Source organism: Eleutherodactylus coqui, chromosome 6 (assembly GCF_035609145.1).
Source record: "Eleutherodactylus coqui strain aEleCoq1 chromosome 6, aEleCoq1.hap1, whole genome shotgun sequence".
NCBI lineage: Eukaryota > Metazoa > Chordata > Amphibia > Anura > Eleutherodactylidae > Eleutherodactylus > Eleutherodactylus coqui.
Window position 1 is genome coordinate 96,031,884 of NC_089842.1, and position 22,330 is coordinate 96,054,213.

General features: G+C 44.2%; 1 protein-coding gene across 1 annotated transcript in view; it reads right to left on the reverse strand.

Moving 5' to 3' along the window:
- The window catches only part of LOC136631406 (insulin-like growth factor III), a 35,278-nt gene extending 31,320 nt beyond the window's left edge, over positions 1 to 3,958 (reverse strand). The window contains exon 1 of the mRNA XM_066605687.1: positions 3,821 to 3,958. Within this exon, the coding sequence (XP_066461784.1) occupies positions 3,821 to 3,871 (51 nt within the window). The 5' untranslated portion in view covers positions 3,872 to 3,958. The remainder of the gene's footprint in view (positions 1 to 3,820) is intronic.
- Positions 3,959 to 22,330: the final 18,372 nt, after the last annotated feature.

Below are 22,330 nucleotides of genomic sequence, written 5' to 3' on the forward strand. Positions count from 1 at the left end.
TTACATTTTTTTATCACGTTCAGCATACCGGATAAATGATGATACTTTAGTTGAACTTTTACGGAGGCGGCAATATGCTTTTTTTAAATGTGATTTTTTTTTTTTTTAATTATAAATATGGGAAAAGGCTTTGTGTTTTTTTTTATTTTTAAACACTACCTGTAATACTTAATAAAACTTGTTTTCGTAGTCCTCATAGGGGACTTGAAATTGCCATAATTTGATTGCTCAAACAGTGTAATGTAATACCACGGTATTACATTAGACCGCATTTTGACAGACAATCAAGACGTGCTACAGGAAGATCTCATAGTGGAGGGAGTGCAGCATTCGGGGACCCCTGAACACCGATCGGGGCATTTAAATGCTGCCGTCATAACTGACACATAAGTTGTCCCTGATCCTGCTCCTTACAAACCCAGCATTCCCAGGACATTAAATTTACACCCCAGGAGTTAAAGGGTTATCTTCACTGCAGTATGCACTGCATTACTTATCTAGTACTAATCGTGAGTAATGGCCCTTTTACACACACCGATGATCGTCCAGTGTAAATGCATACACCAACTAAATAATGAACATTAATTCATTCGCTTCTCGTTCGACATTCAGTTTCCGCTTCCAGGAAAATGAATGATGATCGGCCCATCTAAACAGGCAGTCGTTCACTTACGAACGACCGCCTGCTTACTGTGAATGGAGACACCTTCATTCAAGAGCGATGCTTGTTCCTTGAGACATACATAGTATGTTAGGCTGAAAGAAGTCAATGTCCATCTAGGTCAGCCTTTTCCACCCCCACAAGTTGTCCCATGTATAAGGGCCCTCACAGCCTAGTCTACTGCGTGAGGCTTCAGTGACGTTTCTGCTAGTGAAGACAGACCCTCCAACCACTTAGCTCAGATGATATAATGCAGCAGGTGAATGAGGCTGGCTTAACACATGCCGGAAATGCTGCAGAGTTTCTGCAGTGGACTTTACAGCAGCGATTCCGCAGTATTTACAGTATTAGCTATGTGGAGGAAATTGTAAAAATCTCCTTCACATAGAGAGGAAAATATTTGCAATGAATCAGCAACGTTTTAAAAAAATGCTGCAGATTTTAAATCCAAAGCCTATTTATACTACGGATTTCAACCTTAGAAATACAAGGGTTACAATCTGCAGCAGATCCACTACAAAAATTGCAGCCAAATCCACAGAATGTCGGTGGGGATTCGGCCACTGTGGATTTGCAGCGGATTTTTTGTAGGTTTCTCACTGAGGAAAGCACGCAGCACATACAAGGTAATTGAAACCACCCTTAGGCCTCATGTCCACGGGGAAAATCAGGCCCGCTACGGAGAATCCGCAGCAGGTCCCTCCTGCCCCGCGGACATGAGGGCTGAAAAGAAGAATAAACTTACCTCTTGCACACTCCGGATCTTCTCTTCTTCGCGGCTTTATCTTCTCTCTGTCGCGGCCGGATCTTCTTTCTTCGGCCCGGCGGATGTGCCCGGCACGTCGGTTGCGTGCCACGCGCATGCGCCGGCCCGAAGAAAAAAGATCCGGCCGCGACAGAGAGAAGATGAAGCCGCGAAGAAGTGAAGATCCGGAGCAGGTGAGTATATTCTGATTTTGGTCTCCCGCGGATCTGGATGGCTTCCATAGGATTCAATAGAAGCCTGCAGCAGCCGTCCCCGCGGGAGACCTGCACGAAAATGGAGCATGGTCCGGATTTTTTCATGGTCCATTTTTAAAAAAATCACTTTTATTGACCATCCGCGGGTATTTATCTACCCGCGGGTGGTCAATGCATCCCTATGGGATGCGGATCTGCATGCGGGTGATCCGCTGCGGATTCTAAATCCTATTTTGCCCGTGGACATGAGGCCTTAGGCCTCATGTCCACTTGAAAAATACAATCCGCGCAGAATCTGCTGCGGATTTCCGCGGCGGATTCCGCGCAGATTTGCTTTAAATGGTTTTTTTTTGCATGCAGATATCTGCACACATTGCTATCAATGTGAAAGCAATGTTGCCGATTCGCGCGGAATCTGCGGCAGAATGGAGCATGCCGCGTTTTTTCTCCTGCGAGTGAAAAATGCAATTCTTTGAGAATGCCATCCGCGGGTGCGTAAATCATTTTAATGGACCGCGGATGGCCAATGATTCCCTATGGGCAAAATCCGCTGCGGAATCCTCAATTCCATTTAGCTAGTGGACATGAGGCCTTAGAGGTTTTTACATCAAATTACTGTACATTGCTAGGTGTAAAGATGACACTACGATTATGCAAATCCTGGGAGTTTTCAGCTCTGAAGAATTCAGAATTGTAAATGCAGCTCTGCAGTATAACACAGATTAAAATAATGTATTTACGGAGTTAGGGTTTAGTCACATGAGCGTATATGGGCTGCCGTTTTCACGGCCAGCTAATATATGCTACCATCTGAGCTACCTCGCCCCTCCCTCCCCCTCACCGACTCTCTGCCTCTCTCCTCCCCTCCGGCTGTTTGCAGTGGGAGGGGCGGAGCATTGCACCCCTCCCATTGATGGCTGTGGACAAGGGGCTGGAGCTTAGCTCCACCCCTGTCCCGCCCCCTCCCATTGCAAACAGCCGGAGTGGAGGAGAGAGGCAGACAGGCAGAGAGTCGGCGAGGGGAAAGGACGGGTGAAAAGCTCAGATGGTAGCGTATATTGTCCGGCTGTGAAAACAGTGGCCGATATACACTCATGTGAATAAGCCCTTAGGCTAATTTCACACAGGTGAGCAGGATATCTGGATGTGAAACTCGGTCTGATAACTTACTCGGGAGCGTGCGATGTCCTCGCGGATGCGAGATGTTTTTGTGTCAAATGCTTCACATCACTTCAGGGAAGAAGCGATCCTCCGACAAGGCTGAAAGCCGTGCTGGAGGATCGGCAAGTATTTCCTATTGTTTTCAATGGGATACTTCGCATCGCACTCGCATGCACCTTGCACGCTGTGCAATGGGTTTTTTTGGCCCCATTGAAAACAATAGGCGAGGAGTTCCGATGGAACGCCCAAAGATCAGAAATGCCGCCATCACGTATATGACCTCATTCCTTTTCTCGGCTCTGTGGGGGCCTTACTCGGCTTTTTATGCAGATTGATTAGTTCTATACATTAACTGTAAAAAAGTGGATATATACTTTATAGTAAAATATAACTTGAAGCTGACGGAAAAAAAATAAATTAGCATGTCAGACCGCACTGCTTGTGTTGCAGTTTTTTTTTCATTCCACAGCAATTAAAGATCAAAGCACTGAATACTATGAAAAAGCTTAAAAAAGTGCAAGATATGGAAGTACATTTCCTATTAGGCCGGCTTCCTGGGAGCTGTAGTTTCAGACTTTCTATTGGAGTAAAACAAAATTCCAATCTTACGAATGTCAGGATCAGTCCTAACATGGTAAACAAAATTGATAAATTGTATGAAAAAAAGGAAAATAGTATTCCATATAGTACCCTAACAATTAAGAAATTTGCATAAAAATATAGCAGATGGTTTTCATCTAGTCTGGTTCACCATGTAGAACTTTCTAATCTGGTAACTCTGACAGCAGTATGGAGTATTGACAGAAGCATGTTCGCTACCCATCCCAATGCCAACCGTGCCCAGAGAGTGGCAAGGCTTTGCATGGGTTAAACATATTCAGAGTCCCAGCACCAGACACATTTTTAACTTGATATATAAATATATGACTGTCCTGAGTTTTTATTTCTGCAACAATCATAATGAGTGGAAAGGTAAGCAAACAGGGCTAAAGGTCAACGAAGAGGAAGGCTGAAGAATGGGAAGTAAAATGAAGTTACCTTTCTTGCCTGCTCTTGCCTTTTTTGGTTTTTGCAGTCTTGGAGATACATGACTGTCAGTGACCTGTATTATCGACTGTATGAAAGCATGCAAATGTTCCTACAGCTCACAGTGCTGCTGGCAGGACTTTGCACTGAGGGATCTCTCGGGCCATGTAGCAGCCAGTTCTGATGTCCAAGAGCTGTTTGTCTGCGAGAGACAGAAGTCCATGAGAAGGAGAGGGTAACTGAGCAATCTATGGATTGGAAAGGTGGAGGAGGATCCTCTAGTAGCTCCCAGCTGGGAGAGACAGAGGGCGGAGAGGGTATTCCTAAACCTAAAGTTCACTGCATAATCCAAATATGACCTTCTCCTCCCTTCCGCAGTGACTCTGAGGCTGGGTTCACACGAGGCGGATTCCCGACGGAAATCTCGCGCTTTGACCGCAGCGAAAAACCGTGAGATTTCCGCCGGGAGAACCGCTGCTTCAAAACCCGCAGCGGTTTTGAAGCAGCCCGGCCGCTCGCTCTACCGCTGCGGACGGCGCTCCCATAGAGGAGAGCGCGACCGCAGCGGTAAAAAAAAAAATGAACATGCTGTGGCCGGCAAATCTGCGCCGCAGAGGCGGCTTCTGATGGCTTAGCTGCAGCAGATTTGCCGTCCCGTGAGGATGAGGTTTCTGAGAAATCTCATCCACATGGCTGGCTAATCCTGGGATTAGCGTCCGCATGCGGATTTGCCGAGATGAAATTCCACGCGCAATTTCCGCTGCAAATCCGCCCCGTGTGAACCCAGCCTTACAATTCTTCTTCCCAATGGAAGACTATAGGTGCTTTTAGATGGAATGATATCGCTCAAAAAAAATCATTCAAATGAACAATAATTGTTCGGTCTAAACGAACCAACGACTGAATGACGAACTACAATTGTTCACTTTTCGTTCGACGTTCATTTTATGCAGGCATAAAAATAATCGTTGACTTGTTCACTTATTGTTCGGTTTAACCCCTTAACAGATATGAGATAGATAGATCATATCTATCTATCTATGAGAGAGACAGAGAGAGAGAGAGATAGATAGATAGATAGATAGATAGATAGATAGATAGATAGATAGATAGATAGATATCTCATATCTATCTATCTAGATATGAGAGAGAGAGATAGATATCCCATATCTATCTATCTATCTATCTATCTAGATATGAGAGAGAGAGATATTTCATATCTAGATAGATAGACAGATAGATACACACACACACACACATTATATATATATATATATATATATATATATATATATATATATATATATATATATATATATACACATACCCCGGGGTCCAGACCTCTTCTCCTCCATGTAGTAGTAGCAGCACAGGTAGACGCAGCAGCTTCTGTTCAGCTGGAGGCAGGGGCAGCACATGATCACTGTGCCCTGCCAGCCCATGTGACTGCCTCCCTCCTCCTCCCCCCTGCTCTTCTGGCTTCCTCTCAGGCTGGCCGTCCCGCCTGCTGCATGATTGGAGCCTTGCTGCAGACAGAAAGGCCAGCCATTAAAGCACTGAATGTGCATATGGGTATGGCGGAGGGCGGCCTTGGGGCCCCCTGAGTGCAGGGGCCGGGTCGCCACCGTGACTCCAGCGACCCCTGACTCTAAACGGATCGCCTGTGTCGTGAAGGAACTGCGATGAAATCACTATCATGTAATCAGGAGCAAAGCTCAGAGACCATGTGAGTGATGACATGACAGTGACATCATCACAGGTCCTGTGAGCACATGGCTGCTGTCAGGCTTTGTATTTTATATATGCTTTAGGACCTGCAATGACAGGGGCAGAGCATGTGAAGCACTCACATACACACTAAGGGACAAGTGGTCGTTAGCACTTTGATTTGAAGTCTATATTCTGCACTTTCTTTCCCCCCAAAACAGCAATATGTCCTATTAGAGGCAATTGGGAAGAAGGGTTTATGGGTAAATGAACCCTGAAAGAGAGTTTGGTTGGCTTGCAATGCATTTAACCTGATGTATTGATGCCATCCAATATTATGATTAGCAAAGCATGTTTTATCCAAAGCTCACATGAAAATACACCTATCAGCAGAGAAAGTGTATTCAAACTAGCTATTCGGTGGTTTAAATAGGATCTGTCAATTCTCCTGAAATATTTTTCTAAGTGCATGCCTTTATTCCCATGAAATAACAATTTTGCAACATTTTTTCTTAGAAGCTTGAGTTGCGTCATTCCTCTGCTCACACCGTCAGTTCACAGGGGTGGAAATAATTCCAGCGAATTTGCACCTGAAAAAAATCCACAGCAGACCGCAGGCGCAGTAACATAGATGAGATTTGAGTGCTCTACCCTCTGACTTCAGGACCTGGACAGATGTAGTTATGTCATCTTATATTTACAGGTCCGTCAACAGCAACAGGACCATATCTCATAAGGGCCATGTGACCTTATCTGTGCATATCCTTTTGCAGGTCCTAAGGCACCATGGGAGTCTATGGGGATGCACACCTGACCCCCCCCCCCCCCTATTATTTTGTAGGAAATTGATAACACTGGGGACTAGTTAGGCTGCTCAGCCTGTTCAAACATGGCGCAGGTGTGCCCCACGCTGATGTCAATAATTCTTAACAGCACAGAAAATACAATTAAGGGCTCCTGCAGAAAAGCGTTTTTGCACACATTCTCGTGCCCGCAAAATCGCTTGTCCAAACCGCAGACAGTAGACCTCATTGATTTCAGTGAGTTACTTCATATTCAGCATTTTTGCACATGCGGAAATATACATGGCATGCTCTATTTCTGTGTGCATTTGCGCACCCAAGGCACCAATGGAGCCTATGGGGGTGCGCAAACTGCACGATTTTGCAGTGTTATTCGATAACACCGGGGACTAATTAGGCTGCTCAGCCTGTTCAATCATGGCATGGGTGTGTCCTGTGGTGATGTGAACCAGCCCGGCAGCGTAGAAAAGTAGAGGAGAATGCGCAGATACACACGCAACAGCTGGTGAGAGCGCAAGCTTCGTAGAGCAATTACGTCATGCTATGCCGAGCGTATCTACGCTTGTGCTCATCTGTAAGACACCTAAAAGTGTCAATAGTGCAACTTTTGCAATATCTGCGCCTACACTTGTGGGAAGGAGCCCTTAAAGTGTGTTTATAACACTTACGTGGGGGTGCAGTATATATCTGTCCCAAGTTCATGTTGCTTGTGGTTCAGGCGGCATGAACCTGCTGACAGGTTCCCTTTAAATGTCATTGCTATTGAGAATGCTTCCAGGCCACTACAAGGGGTTAATTGGCACCACAAACTATTCATGAGAGAGGCATATTGGATTCTAAAATTAAGTACTACATAACTACTGTGTTTCCCCAAATATAAGACCTACCCTGATATTAAGACTTACGCTGATTTTCAGGGGGGGGTGAAATATAAGCCATCCCCTGAAATTAAGCCCTAGCCACACTAGGTGAAAAAAACACGCAATACTCACCTCGCAGTTGGCGTCTGTAACTGCCACTATGGTCTCCCCGGAAGTGTGGCAGGCTGCTCTGTAATCCTCCTCTCTGTCGTCTCTCTCTGGTAAACAGGGCTTTGAATTCCCACGCCTACAGCAAGTAAGCGCTGTGATTGGATTAAGATCCAGCCAATCAAAGCTGGCGCTCGATTATTCACAGCCATTCAATGAATTACATTACTGAATCGCTGCGTTTGGTTCATCGAGCGTCGGCTGTGATTGGCTGGCGCCCGATCCAATTCTGAAATTTGAAAAGCAATGGTATTTGTGGCTACACTCCCTGGGCATGGAATCCCCGATTTATTTTGTCAACAAGATTTCCTTTCTTGCGATGATTGAATGACACATATATTCAGTCTGGAGTGTGGTAAACTTTACATGTTTATCATACAGAATTTCAGCGAATAGCCTTTATTTCCTCTAGGTAGAATTATAGTGTTGACACATAATACATAGAATATCATTATCAAAAGTGGTGAAGCTGTTGCACGAGGGGAGAGCACTAAAGGGGTGGTGAGTAGAGATGAGCGAACGTACTCGGTAAGGCCGATTTCGCAATCGAGCACCGCGATTTTCGAGTACTTCACTACTCGGGTGAAAAGATTCGGGGGGCGGCGTGGCGTGGTGGAGCGGGGGGTAGCAGCGCGGAACAGGGGGGAGCCTTCTCTCTCTCCCTCTCCCCCCACTCCCCTCTGCAACCCCCCGCTCACCCACAGCGCCCCCGAGTACTTTTCACCCGAGTAGTGAAGTACTCGAAAATCACGGTGCTCGTTTGCGAAATCGCCCTTACCGAGTACGTTCGCTCATCTCTAGTGGTGAGATGTTCTGGTTTGGTTTAATATTGTATGTAATAAACTTAGTTTGGAAACTTATTTGTAAATCATACCTGAAAAAAAACAATTTTGTCTCGGTAGAGTGGAGACACTTGTGGGTGGTAATGGGCAATTTGGTTTTAGAATGTTTTTTTCTTAAATGGGAGTAGATACAACATAGTTCCCCATTAGCCAGTATAACATTGCCCCTATTCCCTACAATGTTAGGTATAGCCATTAAGCCCCTGGCAATTTAAGTACACTCTTCTCTGTCTGTAGTTGGTATTAGAATGGGTAACCATGAATAGTGTATAGCACTATATGCTAGTAGTACTCCCCTCTTTCTATAGGACCTAAAAACCTACCGTACTTAGATACCGTCCTTTCCATATTTAATCTACTGTATTTGGAGCAGATTTTGGCAATAAGGTTAAATGGGACACGTCTCACCTCGTAACAGTTGATGTAGCACTTAGATCCCTAGTTTCTGGGTCTATTATATTGGGTAAATAACTACTGTCTTTACGCTCTTGGGGTGATTGTAGTTAAACTGTCCAATTTTATATTGATAAATATAATTTAATGTCCTTGTTGAGCTTTGAGAAGGAAGCTGCAGTGCATTGGGCATCGTTCACTTTAACCCTGGTAGGTCGGATTACAGTAATGTACTTAATATGGGGCTGCTATTGGGATTCCAAAACTATTTCCATGTACTTAATTAGCAGACTCTTAAAATTCTGTTGGTAAGTTTCCGTAACTATCTGTAGTTTAAGGCCCATTTCCCCCGAAAGGTCTAATTGGTTTTTGCTCTTGTGGTTTTTTTGCCTTCCTCTGGATCAACAACACAGGAGGATAAACAGGCTGAGCTAGATGGACATTGTCTTCATTCGGCCTTACAAACTATGTTACATGCAATGATTATCGCTCAAAATTCGTTCAAACAACCACAGATGCGCACAAATTGTGCACTTTTCATCCAAACAATGATTTTAAGGCAAGTTTAAAATCCATGGTCAGCCACAGGGAGATAAAGTATCTTTCAACAGACCACGCGCTGTGTTCTCAGCAGGATCCAGGAGATTACATTACATTCTGCTGGCAGCCTGTGTGAGAACAATGCAGCTGTGTGCAGAGCTCAGCCCACATGCTGGGCTCTGGAAACAGCTTCCACAGGCCCTCTTACATGCAAAGGAAGATGATAAAGTGTTAATGGACATTAGTGTCCATTAACACTTTATGCAAAATGATCGCTAAAACTTTCAATCATTTGAAAGATTGTCTTTGTGTGTAAACGGGCCTTTAGGGTGGACTGGCAGTTCCTCATTTATTATTACTGCCTGGCCAGCCAATTGGTCTATGCCAATTAGTGTCTCTCTCTCTGACTATAATCCAGCAGACTTTGCCCAGAGAGAAGGGTAATGTGACCTGACCAGAGTTTTCAAGGACTGTTGTTATAAGGTCCCCGCAAAGTTGATATAAAGTTAACAGAACAAGATATTTTTAGATTTATTTTGAAAAATAAGGGAGTAAGGAATTTGAGAAAGGTGATGACATTCAGTAATGGAGGAGGTATGTCTGCACTAAATATGGTCCATTATTATAAAGCGGCAAAAGTGGCACAATTGATGGCACATGTTCATCCTGGAGAAAATCAGCTAATGTGAGTAAAGCTTGAGGAGGATCTTATGAAACCTTATTGCTGGGGTGCCCTACTGGGGTGTGGAAATAAACTTCTAAATCAATTTTTTTTATTGGAAGCTTCATTTGTACGGTTTTTCCTGGATTTGTGAGCTCAAATAAATAAAAAGTGAAATCTTAGGTGCATTGGCAACCATTGTGGTCGGTATCCCTGTAATACCCTTTTTTTGCTCCATTCAGTAATGACCCTAGCTAGTAATAATGGCCTTTATGCCCATAGCCTGTATTAATACCCCTTCGCTAGTAATAATGGTTTTGACGCTATGGCTGATCAACGTGTGTATATACTCCTCTTTAGAGGAATGTTTACAGCAAATAAAAAAAAAGAAGTTCAGCTGCTTTCATACCTGTATTATGGCTCAGTTAAGGGTTGGGTGGTAGCCCGAACTGTCCCTGCACCTCCGCAAGATAAGCGGCGGCTGGGTGTGAATGCTAAAAGTGTCAGCACAGTTTCCTAGCCTTTTCCAGAACTGGAGGTAAACTTTGGTAATTGTTTAGGAAGTGCTGCACTACCAAGTTCATCACATGGGCCAGGCAAGGTATATGTGTATAAAATTGCCGAGGCGAAGGGCTACCAGTAGGTTGGCCCCATAGTCACACACGACCTTGCCTATTTTCCTACATAGTTGTGCACCAATGGCCCCATAGAAATCTACGGGAGATGCGGAAATGCATGTGGAATATGCTGTGCCATTCTGTGAAAAAGAGAACACAGCTAGACCTCATTAGGATAAATGGTCTTTTTTAATCAGGGCAGAGATGTTTTGCGCCTGCATAGGAACAGGCCCTGCGAGTGCAAAAAGTGCAGTACTAAGTGCCGATACATGCGCAAATCAAGTCGTTGACTGAAGAGTGGAGATTTTCCTACATGTTTTTTAAACTCTGCTGACAGATGTTAGCTGCATGACGGTAGGCAAGTATGAAACGCACTACGAACCCAGCAGTCGTTCTTCACTTTTGGTACAGTCTTTTTGGATGCATGGGGTTCTATTCTATGTACAGCATGCTCTAGGCATGGCATTTCGTTCAGGTAATTTCCCATAAACTTCTCTGGAAATTTAAAAAACGCATGATAAAATATATTGTAAAAAAGAAGAGTGCAGCCCTCACGCAAGCAAGGGTTGTTTGACACTACTCATACAACATCCTGGCCAAGAGAAAATGTGAGTAATGCAAAACAGCCATTTCCTGTGCGTATGTCTTGATTCTCAGTCCCGATCTTGGATGTGATCCATGGGATTTTACAGATAATAATAAAAAGACCCTTTTGAAAATCTGTTGAGTGTTGGAATATTGTTTTTTGGAATGTGCACTTTGGACCCATGAAGAGGTCCAAAGTAGAGATGAGCGAGCATACTCGCTAAGGACAATTACTCGAGCGAGTATTGTCCTTAGCGAGTACCTGCCCGCTCGGAAGAAAAGATTCGGCTGCCAGCGCGGGTGAGCGGTGAGTTGCGGGAGTGAGCAGGGAGGAGCGGTACCTGAATCTTTTCTTCCTCGCTCATCTCTAGTCCAAAGGCATCTCCACATCTAATGTATACATCCACTTGAGTCAGCAGTGACGGTCAATTTCTTGCTTCTCTATGTGCCTATATTGCATGAAGAAAGCATTTGGGAAAAATCTATGAATAAGGCCGGTTTCACACGGCCGAGAATCTTGTGCGAATTTTGTGCGTTGCGAGATGTTACAAAAAACCCGTTTGAATGGAGTCATATACATGAGTGATGTTTTCCCTCACCATGCAGGGAAAAAATCTCTGCATGTCCTATCTTTTCGCCTTCCTCGGAACACATTGTCCATTGTTTTCAATGGCACAGTAAAACACATTGAACGCCGTGCGATGTACACACAAGTGCGATGCGAGGTTTCCCATTGAAAACAATGGGAAACATTTGATGATTTTCTAACATGCCTAAAAGCCGCGCCAGAGGATCGCTACTTCACAGAAGTGATGGTAGGCGTTGTTTCCAGAAAAATGCTTCGGATCAACATTGGAACATTCAACCATGTGAAGAATGTTTTTTCATCCAAGTACTGTTCCATATGCCATCTGTATGCATTTCCGTGTGTCCTTCTTTTCAGACTAGTGTAGGCGCAACTACACTTTCCGGCACGGAGCGTAGTTTGCGTCTGGACGAGGGAAATTTCTTCCCCTTCACCGGCTTTTTCAAACTCTGTGCCAGAGCGCAGGAATTCGAAAAAAGATAGAGGCTACCCAATATTCACCGCACAATACAGGGGCTAGAAGCTCATGGGCCTGGGTGCAAAAGTTTAGCTTGGAGCCACCTTCCAGACCCCTCCAACCCTCACTCCTTTTCACGGCTACTCCTTCTACATCACTTTTAGCTACATTACTGTCTTTTAAATGACCCATCAATGGATCATTAGTAATCAGGGGTTTTGGCAGAGTTTTAAAACATCCAGAACACAAGCCTCATGGCATGCCTTGCTTCCCCAATAAAGAAAAAAATTATATATATATATATATATATATATATATATTATATTATATATATACACATATATACACACACACACTGGAGACAGCATAATAACAATATATACAATAGAGACAACATAAGCTAACTTTTATAACATGTAACATTTAACCAGGTTTTCACCACGTATCATACGTGCTTTGTGCACACACACATGGTACGCAGTAAATGGAATCAATGAAAGTCAATAGACTGCGTATAGATATTCAAGAGAAATAAATCCCAGCATGCTCTCTTTCTCTGCGTACTACACAACGTGAGCCCTATACACTTGTATTGGCTGCATATGATACACTGCCCCTACGCAATATATTGCTTTAATATGCATTGTCACTCTAAAAAGAGTGGGGAATTTAAAAAGAATCCCCCTGTGCATGCGCAGTGCCACACAAAGCCATATGCGGTCCCTGCCGGCAGCGCGCAAGGCTGGAAAATGTGTAAAATGCTGGTGGTCTCCCACAGTGTTATACGCTTACGGCTGTGGCATAGAGCCCTTGGTCACCAATACAGCGGCTCAGTTCTAGCATACCTCTAATAGTGGAGTCAGGTGCCGGCTCGCTGATAGTGATTACCATGCAATTACCTGCAGTGATCGCTGGTGACGGTCACTTTTAGTTTTCATCTCTAGCCGGCCCAGACCACCATTAGGGCTTTTTCCAGCCCCCATTTGTCTCTGCAGAATCCCAACAGACATGTTTAGCTACATGGTTTCCCAACACAGCCGCACACTGCTAAACAATTCCCTCCTTCTGCTCTTTAACCTATTAAGGACACGGCGTATTTTGGCTATAAGGATGCAATGATTTTTGGGGGGTTTTCATCTCCACTTTTCAAAAGCCATAACTTTTATATTCTTCCATCAACATGGCGGTATGAGGACTTGTTTTCTGCGTGGCAAACTGAAGTTTTTATTGGTATCTTTTGTGTGCACATAAAATGTATTTTAAAACTTTTATTCACTTTTTTTGAGGGCTAGGCGAGAAAACACAACAATTCTGCCAGTTTTTTTACGACACTAATCATGCAGCATAAATGGCATTATATATTTTACAATGATACTATCTCAGAGAACACTCCTCATTGTCCTCCCCCCACTCCCCATCATACAGATCACCACTCGTCCTCCCCACTCCACAGGACCCCCCTTGTTCTCCCTCCCACTCCTCATCATACAGAATACCCCTTGTTTCTTCCACTCCCCATTATACAGAACACCCCTTGTCCCCCCCCCCCACTCTCCATCACACAGAACACCCCTCGTTTCCCCCCCACTCTCCCCATCACTCAGAACACCCTTTGTCCCCCCGCTCCCCATCACACAGAACACCCCTTGTTCCCCCCACTCACCATCACACAGAACACCCCTTGTTCCACACAACTCCCCATCACACAGAACACCCTTTGCCCCCCCCTACTCCCCATCAAACAGAATACCCCTCGTTCGCCCCCACTCCCCATCACACAGAACACCCCTCGTTCTCCTCCCACAACTCCCCATCATACAGATCACCCCCTCTTTCTCCCCACTCCACAGGATGCCCCTTGTTCCCCCACACCCCATCACAAAGAACACCCCTTGTCCCCCACTTCCCATCACACAGAACACCCCTCATTCCCCCTCACTCCCCATCACACAGAACACCCCTCATTCTCCCCAATCCACAGAATTCTCCTTGTTCTCCCTCCCACACACCATCACAAAGAACACCCCTTATTCTCACCCCCACTCCCCATCATACAGAATACCCCTTGTTCCCCCTCACTCCCCATCACACAGAACACCCCTCGTTCCCCCCACTCCCCATCACACAGAACGCCCCTCGTTCGACCCCACTCCCCATCACACAGAACACCTGTTGTCCCCCACTCCCTATCATACAGAACACCCCTCGTTCCCCCCCACTCCCCATCACACAGAACACCCTTTGTCCCCCCACCCCCCATCAAACAGAACACCCCTTGTCCCTCCCCCCACTCCCCATCACACAGAACACTCCTTGTTCTCCTCCCACAAATTCCTATCATACAGATCACCCCTCGTTCTCCACACTCCACAGGAAGCCACTTGCCCCCCCCCACCCCATCACAAAGAACAACCCTTGTTCTCACCCCCACTCCCCATCATACAGAATACCCCTTGTTCCCCCTCACTCCCAATCACACAGAACACCCCTTGTTCCACCCCACTCCCCATCATACAGAACACCCCTCGTTCCCCCCCCCCCACAGTCCCCATCACACAGAACACTCCTTGTCCCCCCCCCCCACTCCACATCACATGGAACACCCCTTGTTCCTCCCCACTACACAGAACCCCCCCCCACACACACACACTTCCCATCACACAGAACACCCCTCGTTCTCCCCACTCCACAAAACCCCCCTTGTTCCACCCCACTCCCTATCACACAGAACACCTTTTATCCCCCCCCCCCCCACACACACACAGAGCACCCTTCGTTCACCCCCACTCACCATCACACAGAACACCCCTTGTTCTCCTCCCATAAATTCCTATCATACTGATCACCCCTGGTTCTCCCCACTCCACAGGATGCTACTTGTTCTCCCCTCCCACACTCCATCACAAAGTACACCCCTTGTTCTCACCCTTACTCCCCATCATACAGAATACCCCATGTTCCCCTTCGCTCCCCATCACACAGAACACCCCTTGTTCTCACCCCCACTCCCCATCATACAGAATACCCCTTGTTCCCCTTCGCTCCCCATCACACAGAACACCCCTTGTTTCCCCCCCACACTCCCCATCACACAGAACACCCCTCGTTCCTCCCTCCACTCCCCATCACACGGAACACCCCTTGTTCACCTCCACTCCCCATCACACAGAACACCACTCATCCCCCCCACTCCTCATCACACAGAACACCCCTTGTTCCTCCCCCCACTCCCCATCACACAGAACACTTGTTTTCCCCAACTCCCCATCACACAGAATGCCCCCCACCCCACCCCACTCCCCATCACACAGGATCCCCCTTGTTCTCCCCCATCACACAGGACGTTCCCGGTCACTGACTGCAGTTACTTTCACTAAAGTCTCTGCGTGGGCTGACAGCTTCTCCTGCACGCTGGCGCTTGCTCAAGGATCTCCGCTCAGACTCCTCCCCTCTGATTGGATCTCAGTGCAAGGGAACCAGATAAGAGAGGAGTCTGAGCGGAGGTCCGGGAGGAAGCGCCAGCATGCAGGAGAAGCTGCCGGCCCACACAGAGAGCTTAGTGAGGGTAACTGCGGTCAATCAGTGTGTGGAAAGTAGGCCCCCGGGGCTTAGGGGCCAGATTGCAATCGCAACCTCAGCGACTCCTATATGTACGCCAGTGGCACAATATATTCACTACGTGCGGGAAAGATAGGGCAGGTCCTAACTTTTCTCAGACAGTATTAATGGCCGAGAAAAGAGCTAGTGAAAACAAAACCACTGAATTCAAGTGAAATCAGTGGTTTCGTTTTGTCCCATTATGCGGCTGTGATTATCATGGCCACGGGACAAAACCACGCTCATCTGAATCCACTCTTAATGTCTGCAAGAAAAAAAAAACTGAAAGAGACGCTATTTAATTTTTTTGTGCATCTCCTAGAAACTACTCTAAACCTTTGTGTTGTCCTTTTTTACATCTCCATTGACTAGAATAGATGCAAATGAGATCAGAATATTGCATGCCATGTTTGTTTGTTTTCCCATACAATTCAGGCGTGTCCCTGTGAAAAAACCCTTGTGTGAATTGCCCACTAATTACTGTGGGTCTGTGTGTTTTCAGTCTAGTTGTAGACTCTGACAGCACACAAACCAAAAATACGCTTGTGTGCATTAGACACAAGTTCCCAGGATCTTGGATTCCATATACAGTTGTTCTCAACTAGAAGCTATTGAAGAAGGCTAGGATAGGATAAATATGCGGCACCTGCTTGTTTGAGTACCAGCATGACCAGTAACCAAACTTCATCAGTCCGGGAATGAGAATGTATTTCCTTTCCCTTTCTATAGACTTTATGGCTCAGGGCTAGCAGCTTACACAATAAATTGGCTAAACAAGTTCCATCTAATTAACAGGACACCCGTTAGGTAAACAAGCAGTAGTTTTGGAACAGGGTCATCCACTGACCGCCCCATGACTGCTGGCCAGGTTAGGAGGTTAGTTAGGACAATACAGGGGCATAACTATAGAGGATGCAGGGGATGCGGTGGCACCCGGGCCCAGGAGCCTTAGGGGGGCCATAAGGCCTCTCTTCTCCATATAGGGAGCCCAGTACTATGAATAAAGCATTATAGTTGGGGGCCCTGTTACAGGTTTTGCATTGGGGCCCAGGAGCTTCAAGTTACGCCTCTGGGACAATGCATTTTTTACATAGCAGCAACCTGTAGGGCGCTAAACAGTTTGACTGCGGCTGTTTGCCTCTTTTCGTTACTCGAATTCATTTCAGATATTCGTTATTAAACAAATTCCATGGATTATTTTTTAAAATACACCTGGAGGAGTACTGTTTCTCTATGTTGAGAGCACTGAGTTGGCATAGGGAGTCTTAAGGATCGTTTAGACCCAACGATTCTCGCTCAAGATTCGGTCAAAGCCAACTTTTGAGTGAGAATCGTTGGGTCTAAACACGTGGCAATCGTGCACTTTTCGTTAACCATGACTCTTATCAGGACTGCGTGCCAAGTTCTCAGGGGGATACCGCTGATACTATTGTTTCAGCTGGTATCCCACTCAGAGAACTCACCAGAGGTATGCAAAAGACAGCGGTCCAGCTGTCCTCTGTATACCCCACTCGGAGTGCTCAGCTGTATACCAGCTGAGTGCTCCATTAACACAGCAGGAGTATACAGAAGACAGTGCTCCAGCTGTGTTCTGTATACCCTGCTCAGAGTGCTCAGCGGGATACCACCTGAATGCTCCATGAATACAGCAGGAGTATACAGAAGACAGCGTTCCAGCTGTGTTCTGCATACCCCACTCGGAGCTCTCAGCTGTATAAAAGCTGAGCGCTCCATGAACACAGCAGCTGTATACAGAAGACAGCACTCCAGCTGTGTTCTGTATACAGCAAGAGCCTTCATTTACACACTAATAAGCTCTTAAGTAGCTAATTAGCTACTTAAGAGCTTATGCAAAGTGAACGCTCAAAACTGTCAAATATGTATGCATTATTTACCACTACACACTGTGCCTCACACTCACTCATCATCACCATAGCATCTACAACAATCTTCATGCCTCACATCATCTACATCCACACAAGTGGTGCAAAGCTACCTCTCTCTATCAAACATACAAGCCTATATTGTAAAATGTGCACTTTTTCATCAACCATCTGCTGAGGTTCCATGATGACTGTTTCATGCAAAATTTTGAGTTAACAAATTACAAACTTGTGTCTTATGAAATTCTCGAGTCAATAATAGTAAAGAGGAGTGGCAAAGAGAATGAGACAACAATGGGACCTCTATGGTGGTTTGTGATGGGCATTTTGTGTATTCAAAATGGCTGACGCCTTTGTATTAAAACTATTATTTGTAGTATTATTCCTGGTTCCACTGAATAATTTTCCTGGACATGTAGATTGCATTCACCATCCTGAGGCAGGCTTTCTACTGGCATACACTAGTAGAAAGCCCTCCATGGGATGGTGAATGCAATCTGTATATACATAATTACATACATTCCCATGATATTTAGAGTCTTTATTGAATCTCAGTGTCTATGACCGCATTCACTGGCGTAACTATAGGGGATGCAGGGGTTGCAGTTGCACCTGGGCCCAGGAGCCTTAGGGGCCCATAAGGCCTCTCTTCCCCATATAGGGAGCCCAGTACTATGAATAAAGCATTATAGTTGGGGGCCCTGTTACAGGTTTTGCATTGGGGCCCAGAAGCTTCAAGTTACGCCTCTGACCGCATTATAACTTGACTTTAAGAAACCTACTCATTCCAAGGTTTAAAATTTTATAAAGTGAATTAACAAGGTCTACAGACAGGTGGGAATATAAAAGCTTCACGTTCAGTCTTTCCTGTAATGCTTTGCTTCCTTATCCCCAAGAGCAATATGTGTGGCGTGTTCAATTTCCATTCAGAGATGATTTATTTGGTAGTCTTGTTACGATGATTAGGTCTTGCAGTAAGTCTGGAGGTCGTAGAAGGTGCAGGACTGATGGCAACACTTTTCCACAATTCCAAGCTTCCTCTTGTTTCGATATGATGGATTAGGAGCTGAACCTGAGGAGATACATTTGTAGAGTTTATAAGATTGGAACACAGAGGAATTAACAACTCTAATTGGTATGTCATTAAGGCACTTTTACCCAGGACGATCTCATTCGAAAAAGTCGAGTGACAGTAAACCATAATTGTTCGGTCTAAACGCAGCCAACGATTGAACAACAAACAATAGATCATTGACTTCACGTTCGTTGGTCATTTCATGCTAGCATAAAAATCATTTCCTTCACTAATTGTTTGGTTTAAATACTGATTGCTCAATCGTCTCATTCCCTATACAGTGAATGTGAACGACTGAATGATTTCTCATTTGAAGGAGCCAATGATGTATCTGCCTGTATCAACAGGCTGCATGGGCTAACTCTTCCATTGTTCGCTCCTTCGAATGAGAAATCGGCAGATCTAAACGGACCCTTCGTAGTAGAGATTTTCACAAGATCTTGAATCACCAATAAATTATAGTCCCATCAACTAAATACATGACCTGTAACATTATATCTCCTGTTACCAGGAGTTAAAATTACAGATACAATTGTCTAATCCAAGGTCACACAGTTTATTTGACTATTCAGATGAAGGATCAGATTCCATTTGGTGTTCGACCAAATTTTCCTAAGATATCAGATATTCACTGGGAACGACGCGTTCAAATAAATAACTTTTTTTTATTTACTGCGGTTAATTCCTACTGCCCCATTCACTTGAAAAACAGTGAAGGGGCCATAGCAGGAGAAACACAAGGAGAATACCACTTCAAGACCAAGTTCTAGCCTGTTTCAGCAGAACTATGAATGCAGCTCTGGATTCTAATACAGACTGTAGCATTGTGCAACATAAGTAATGGAACTGCAACTCCAAACGCCAGCTCACCATATAGATGTTATGAATAAGAACTCTGTTCGAAACATGTAAGCGCAATTTTGGAAAATGCTTTTATCCGTGAAATTTAAATAAAATGCTGTTTTTATTGTGGAATCCACGGAAGGGCCGGTGTTTTGTTTCTATATAAGTAAAAGAATGTGACATGGTTTTTAATGTAGATAATATTTATATATAGGCTGTAGAGATGAGCGAGCGTACACGGTTCGGCTGTTTTTGCACTCGAGCACCGCTTTTTCCGAGTAACTGACTACTCGGACGAAAAGATTCGGGGGGCGCCGGGGGGTTGCAGAGGGGAGTGGGGGGGGGGGGTGAGAGAGAGAGCTCCCCCGTGTTCCCCACTGCTACCCCCCACTCCACCACGCCGCCCCCCGGCGCCCCTTGAATCTTTTCGTCCGAGTAGTCAGTTACTCGGAAAAAGCGGTGCTTGAGTGCAAAAACACCCGAACCGAGTACGCTTGCTCATCTCTAATAGGCTGTCAACACATCAAACATATTAGGCCTATACTTTATTACTAAATCATAGGCCTAAATTGTTCATAGGATATATTGGAGGGACCTTATCCATTGGAACATTAGCGTAGCTAAAGGCTCATGGGCCAGAGTGCAAAAGTTTATCTTGGGGGCCCCCAACTTCTCTTAACCCCTTGGAAAGCATAAGTGACTATACTTTTCATTACAATGGGATTCTCAAAAAATAAAGTGTGGTGCAGAATACATTTACTTTGACAATGGGGATCAATGGGAGATGTATGCAGCTATATAAAACCATTGTATCCTGTACTATAGGATTATAGGTTTAGCCTATACTCTAGGTGACTTTCATGTGATGTGAACAGAGACTATATTTTCAGTGAGTTATTTGCAATTACATAAGACTGCACCCCTCCCTCCCCCACCCAGGAAAACAAAATCAAAGCTTTTCTATTCCTTGAGTGTTTAAACAAATTGAGCAACAAATACTTGACAATGTGACTCAGGCATTCATTGTGTGACTTCAATTTACAAACAATGAGAAGTGAAGTGATCCACTAGCTGAGATAATAGGCACCAAAGTGTGAGCTATAGCTACAGAAGTCTCTGCCAAAACTCACCATTGAAATAATGATTTTTGGTATACTGGATATTTACTAATAATATGATGTGATTTCTTTAGATTGCAAATATGATGCAAATTAGACTAAACTAATCAAACTGGCATACACTGTAAAGAGTATCTAAAACCGAAAAGTAGTTTCGCACATGTGATCTGTGACAGAAGAGCATTGGCCAAACTCCTCTAATGTGCCCAGTAACACCCATTGCAGTGGTTCTCAAAGTTCTTGGGCCAAGTCCCCCTATTCAAATTAGTATCAGTAAAGTACCCCCAAAGGCTACAGTATGGAGCAAAGGGTCTGAACATGACAAAAGAGGCATTTTACATTTGTACTATAATGGAAACTATAATGCTGTGCTAGATCTGTCATATGATGGATTTGAATGGTGCCAGATTGACACCATTGACTATTAGTGGGTTATGTTGAGGTTTTCAATGTTTTCATAGCAATAATAGTGCAGATTGAAAGTTAACCAGAACATTTAAAACGGCCAAACACTGATTTGAACATAACCTAAGAAATCCAGCACAATCACTGAGGAGTAAAAATGGGATGTATACTAGAAAGTATCCCTTATTTCAAATCTAGTTAGCTACTTAAACACAAAAAAACTGTAATAGAACTTAAATACGATTAAGAAAACTTATCATGATCGGAATAGCCAGAGTACCCTCCAATGGACATAGGCCTTGAGAAAAATTAATGGGCTTCTAACAATATAGGAAAACAAAATTTATATATTATATATTATATATATATAATGTTTCCTCTAGTTGGCTCAAGGAACCCCAGGCCAACATTTTCTGCTGTGAAAACATACTCAACAAATTTGAACCTGAAAGCCTTAAGAATGTGGTTGATATGTTATGTGCAGAAAAACTCTTCAAGATTGTACATATACATTAAATGAATGAGATCCACCATGCTTCATTTTACCTTTATAGCTTCTGTAATAGAGACCTTTGCCTTCGCACACATACAGAAGAGTCTGCACAAGGTTAACGCCGCAGAGATGTTTCACACTGGCTCCTTGAATTTCCGTCAGACAAAACATTAACACTAGGAATATTGCAGCTTTTCTGCACTGTCCCTGGCCCATACTCCTTGGCAGGAATACCGTGGAAGTGCTGTATCTGCAAATGGGAACAAAGGTTTCAAATGTTAAAAAATCTATAGAATGTATAGAAAACATGCATTTTTGTTGTCATAGAAATTGTCAATTTTTCTATGTCATGATAGGAAGGCTACATTTATATATATTTTCACTTTGACCACAAGTGAATAAAACAGTATAAATAAGTGTAAAAAAAGACCCAAAGTCTATAGTCAGACTTCACCTCCCACTAGAAAGTTGAGAGAAGTTGATGTGATCTGTTCCTTCTTTTTAGCTCTTGTAGGGGTTACAACATATGGGCCTCCACCAATGACAAGTTTTTGATTAGTAAAGGTACTGCTAATTATTTTTATGTTATGCTTTGGATGTATCACTCATTAAGTATAATTTCAAACAGTGGAATGTGAAAAAAGTTAATAAAAAAATAAGTTTGATTGACAACATACATAAAACTTACTAAGTTAATTTTTGGGCTAAACTGGTGATCAACAATCTTGAAGTCTCGGAAAAACCGAAGGTCCTCGAATTTGGTACAGTCTTTATGAATATATATATTTATGTCCAAAACAATGTAATGGTTGGAACTGAATCTAGCATGCAGAAAAAGTGGCAAATTTTCCATTAGGTAGTTAATACATACACTTATTCTGTTTTTATG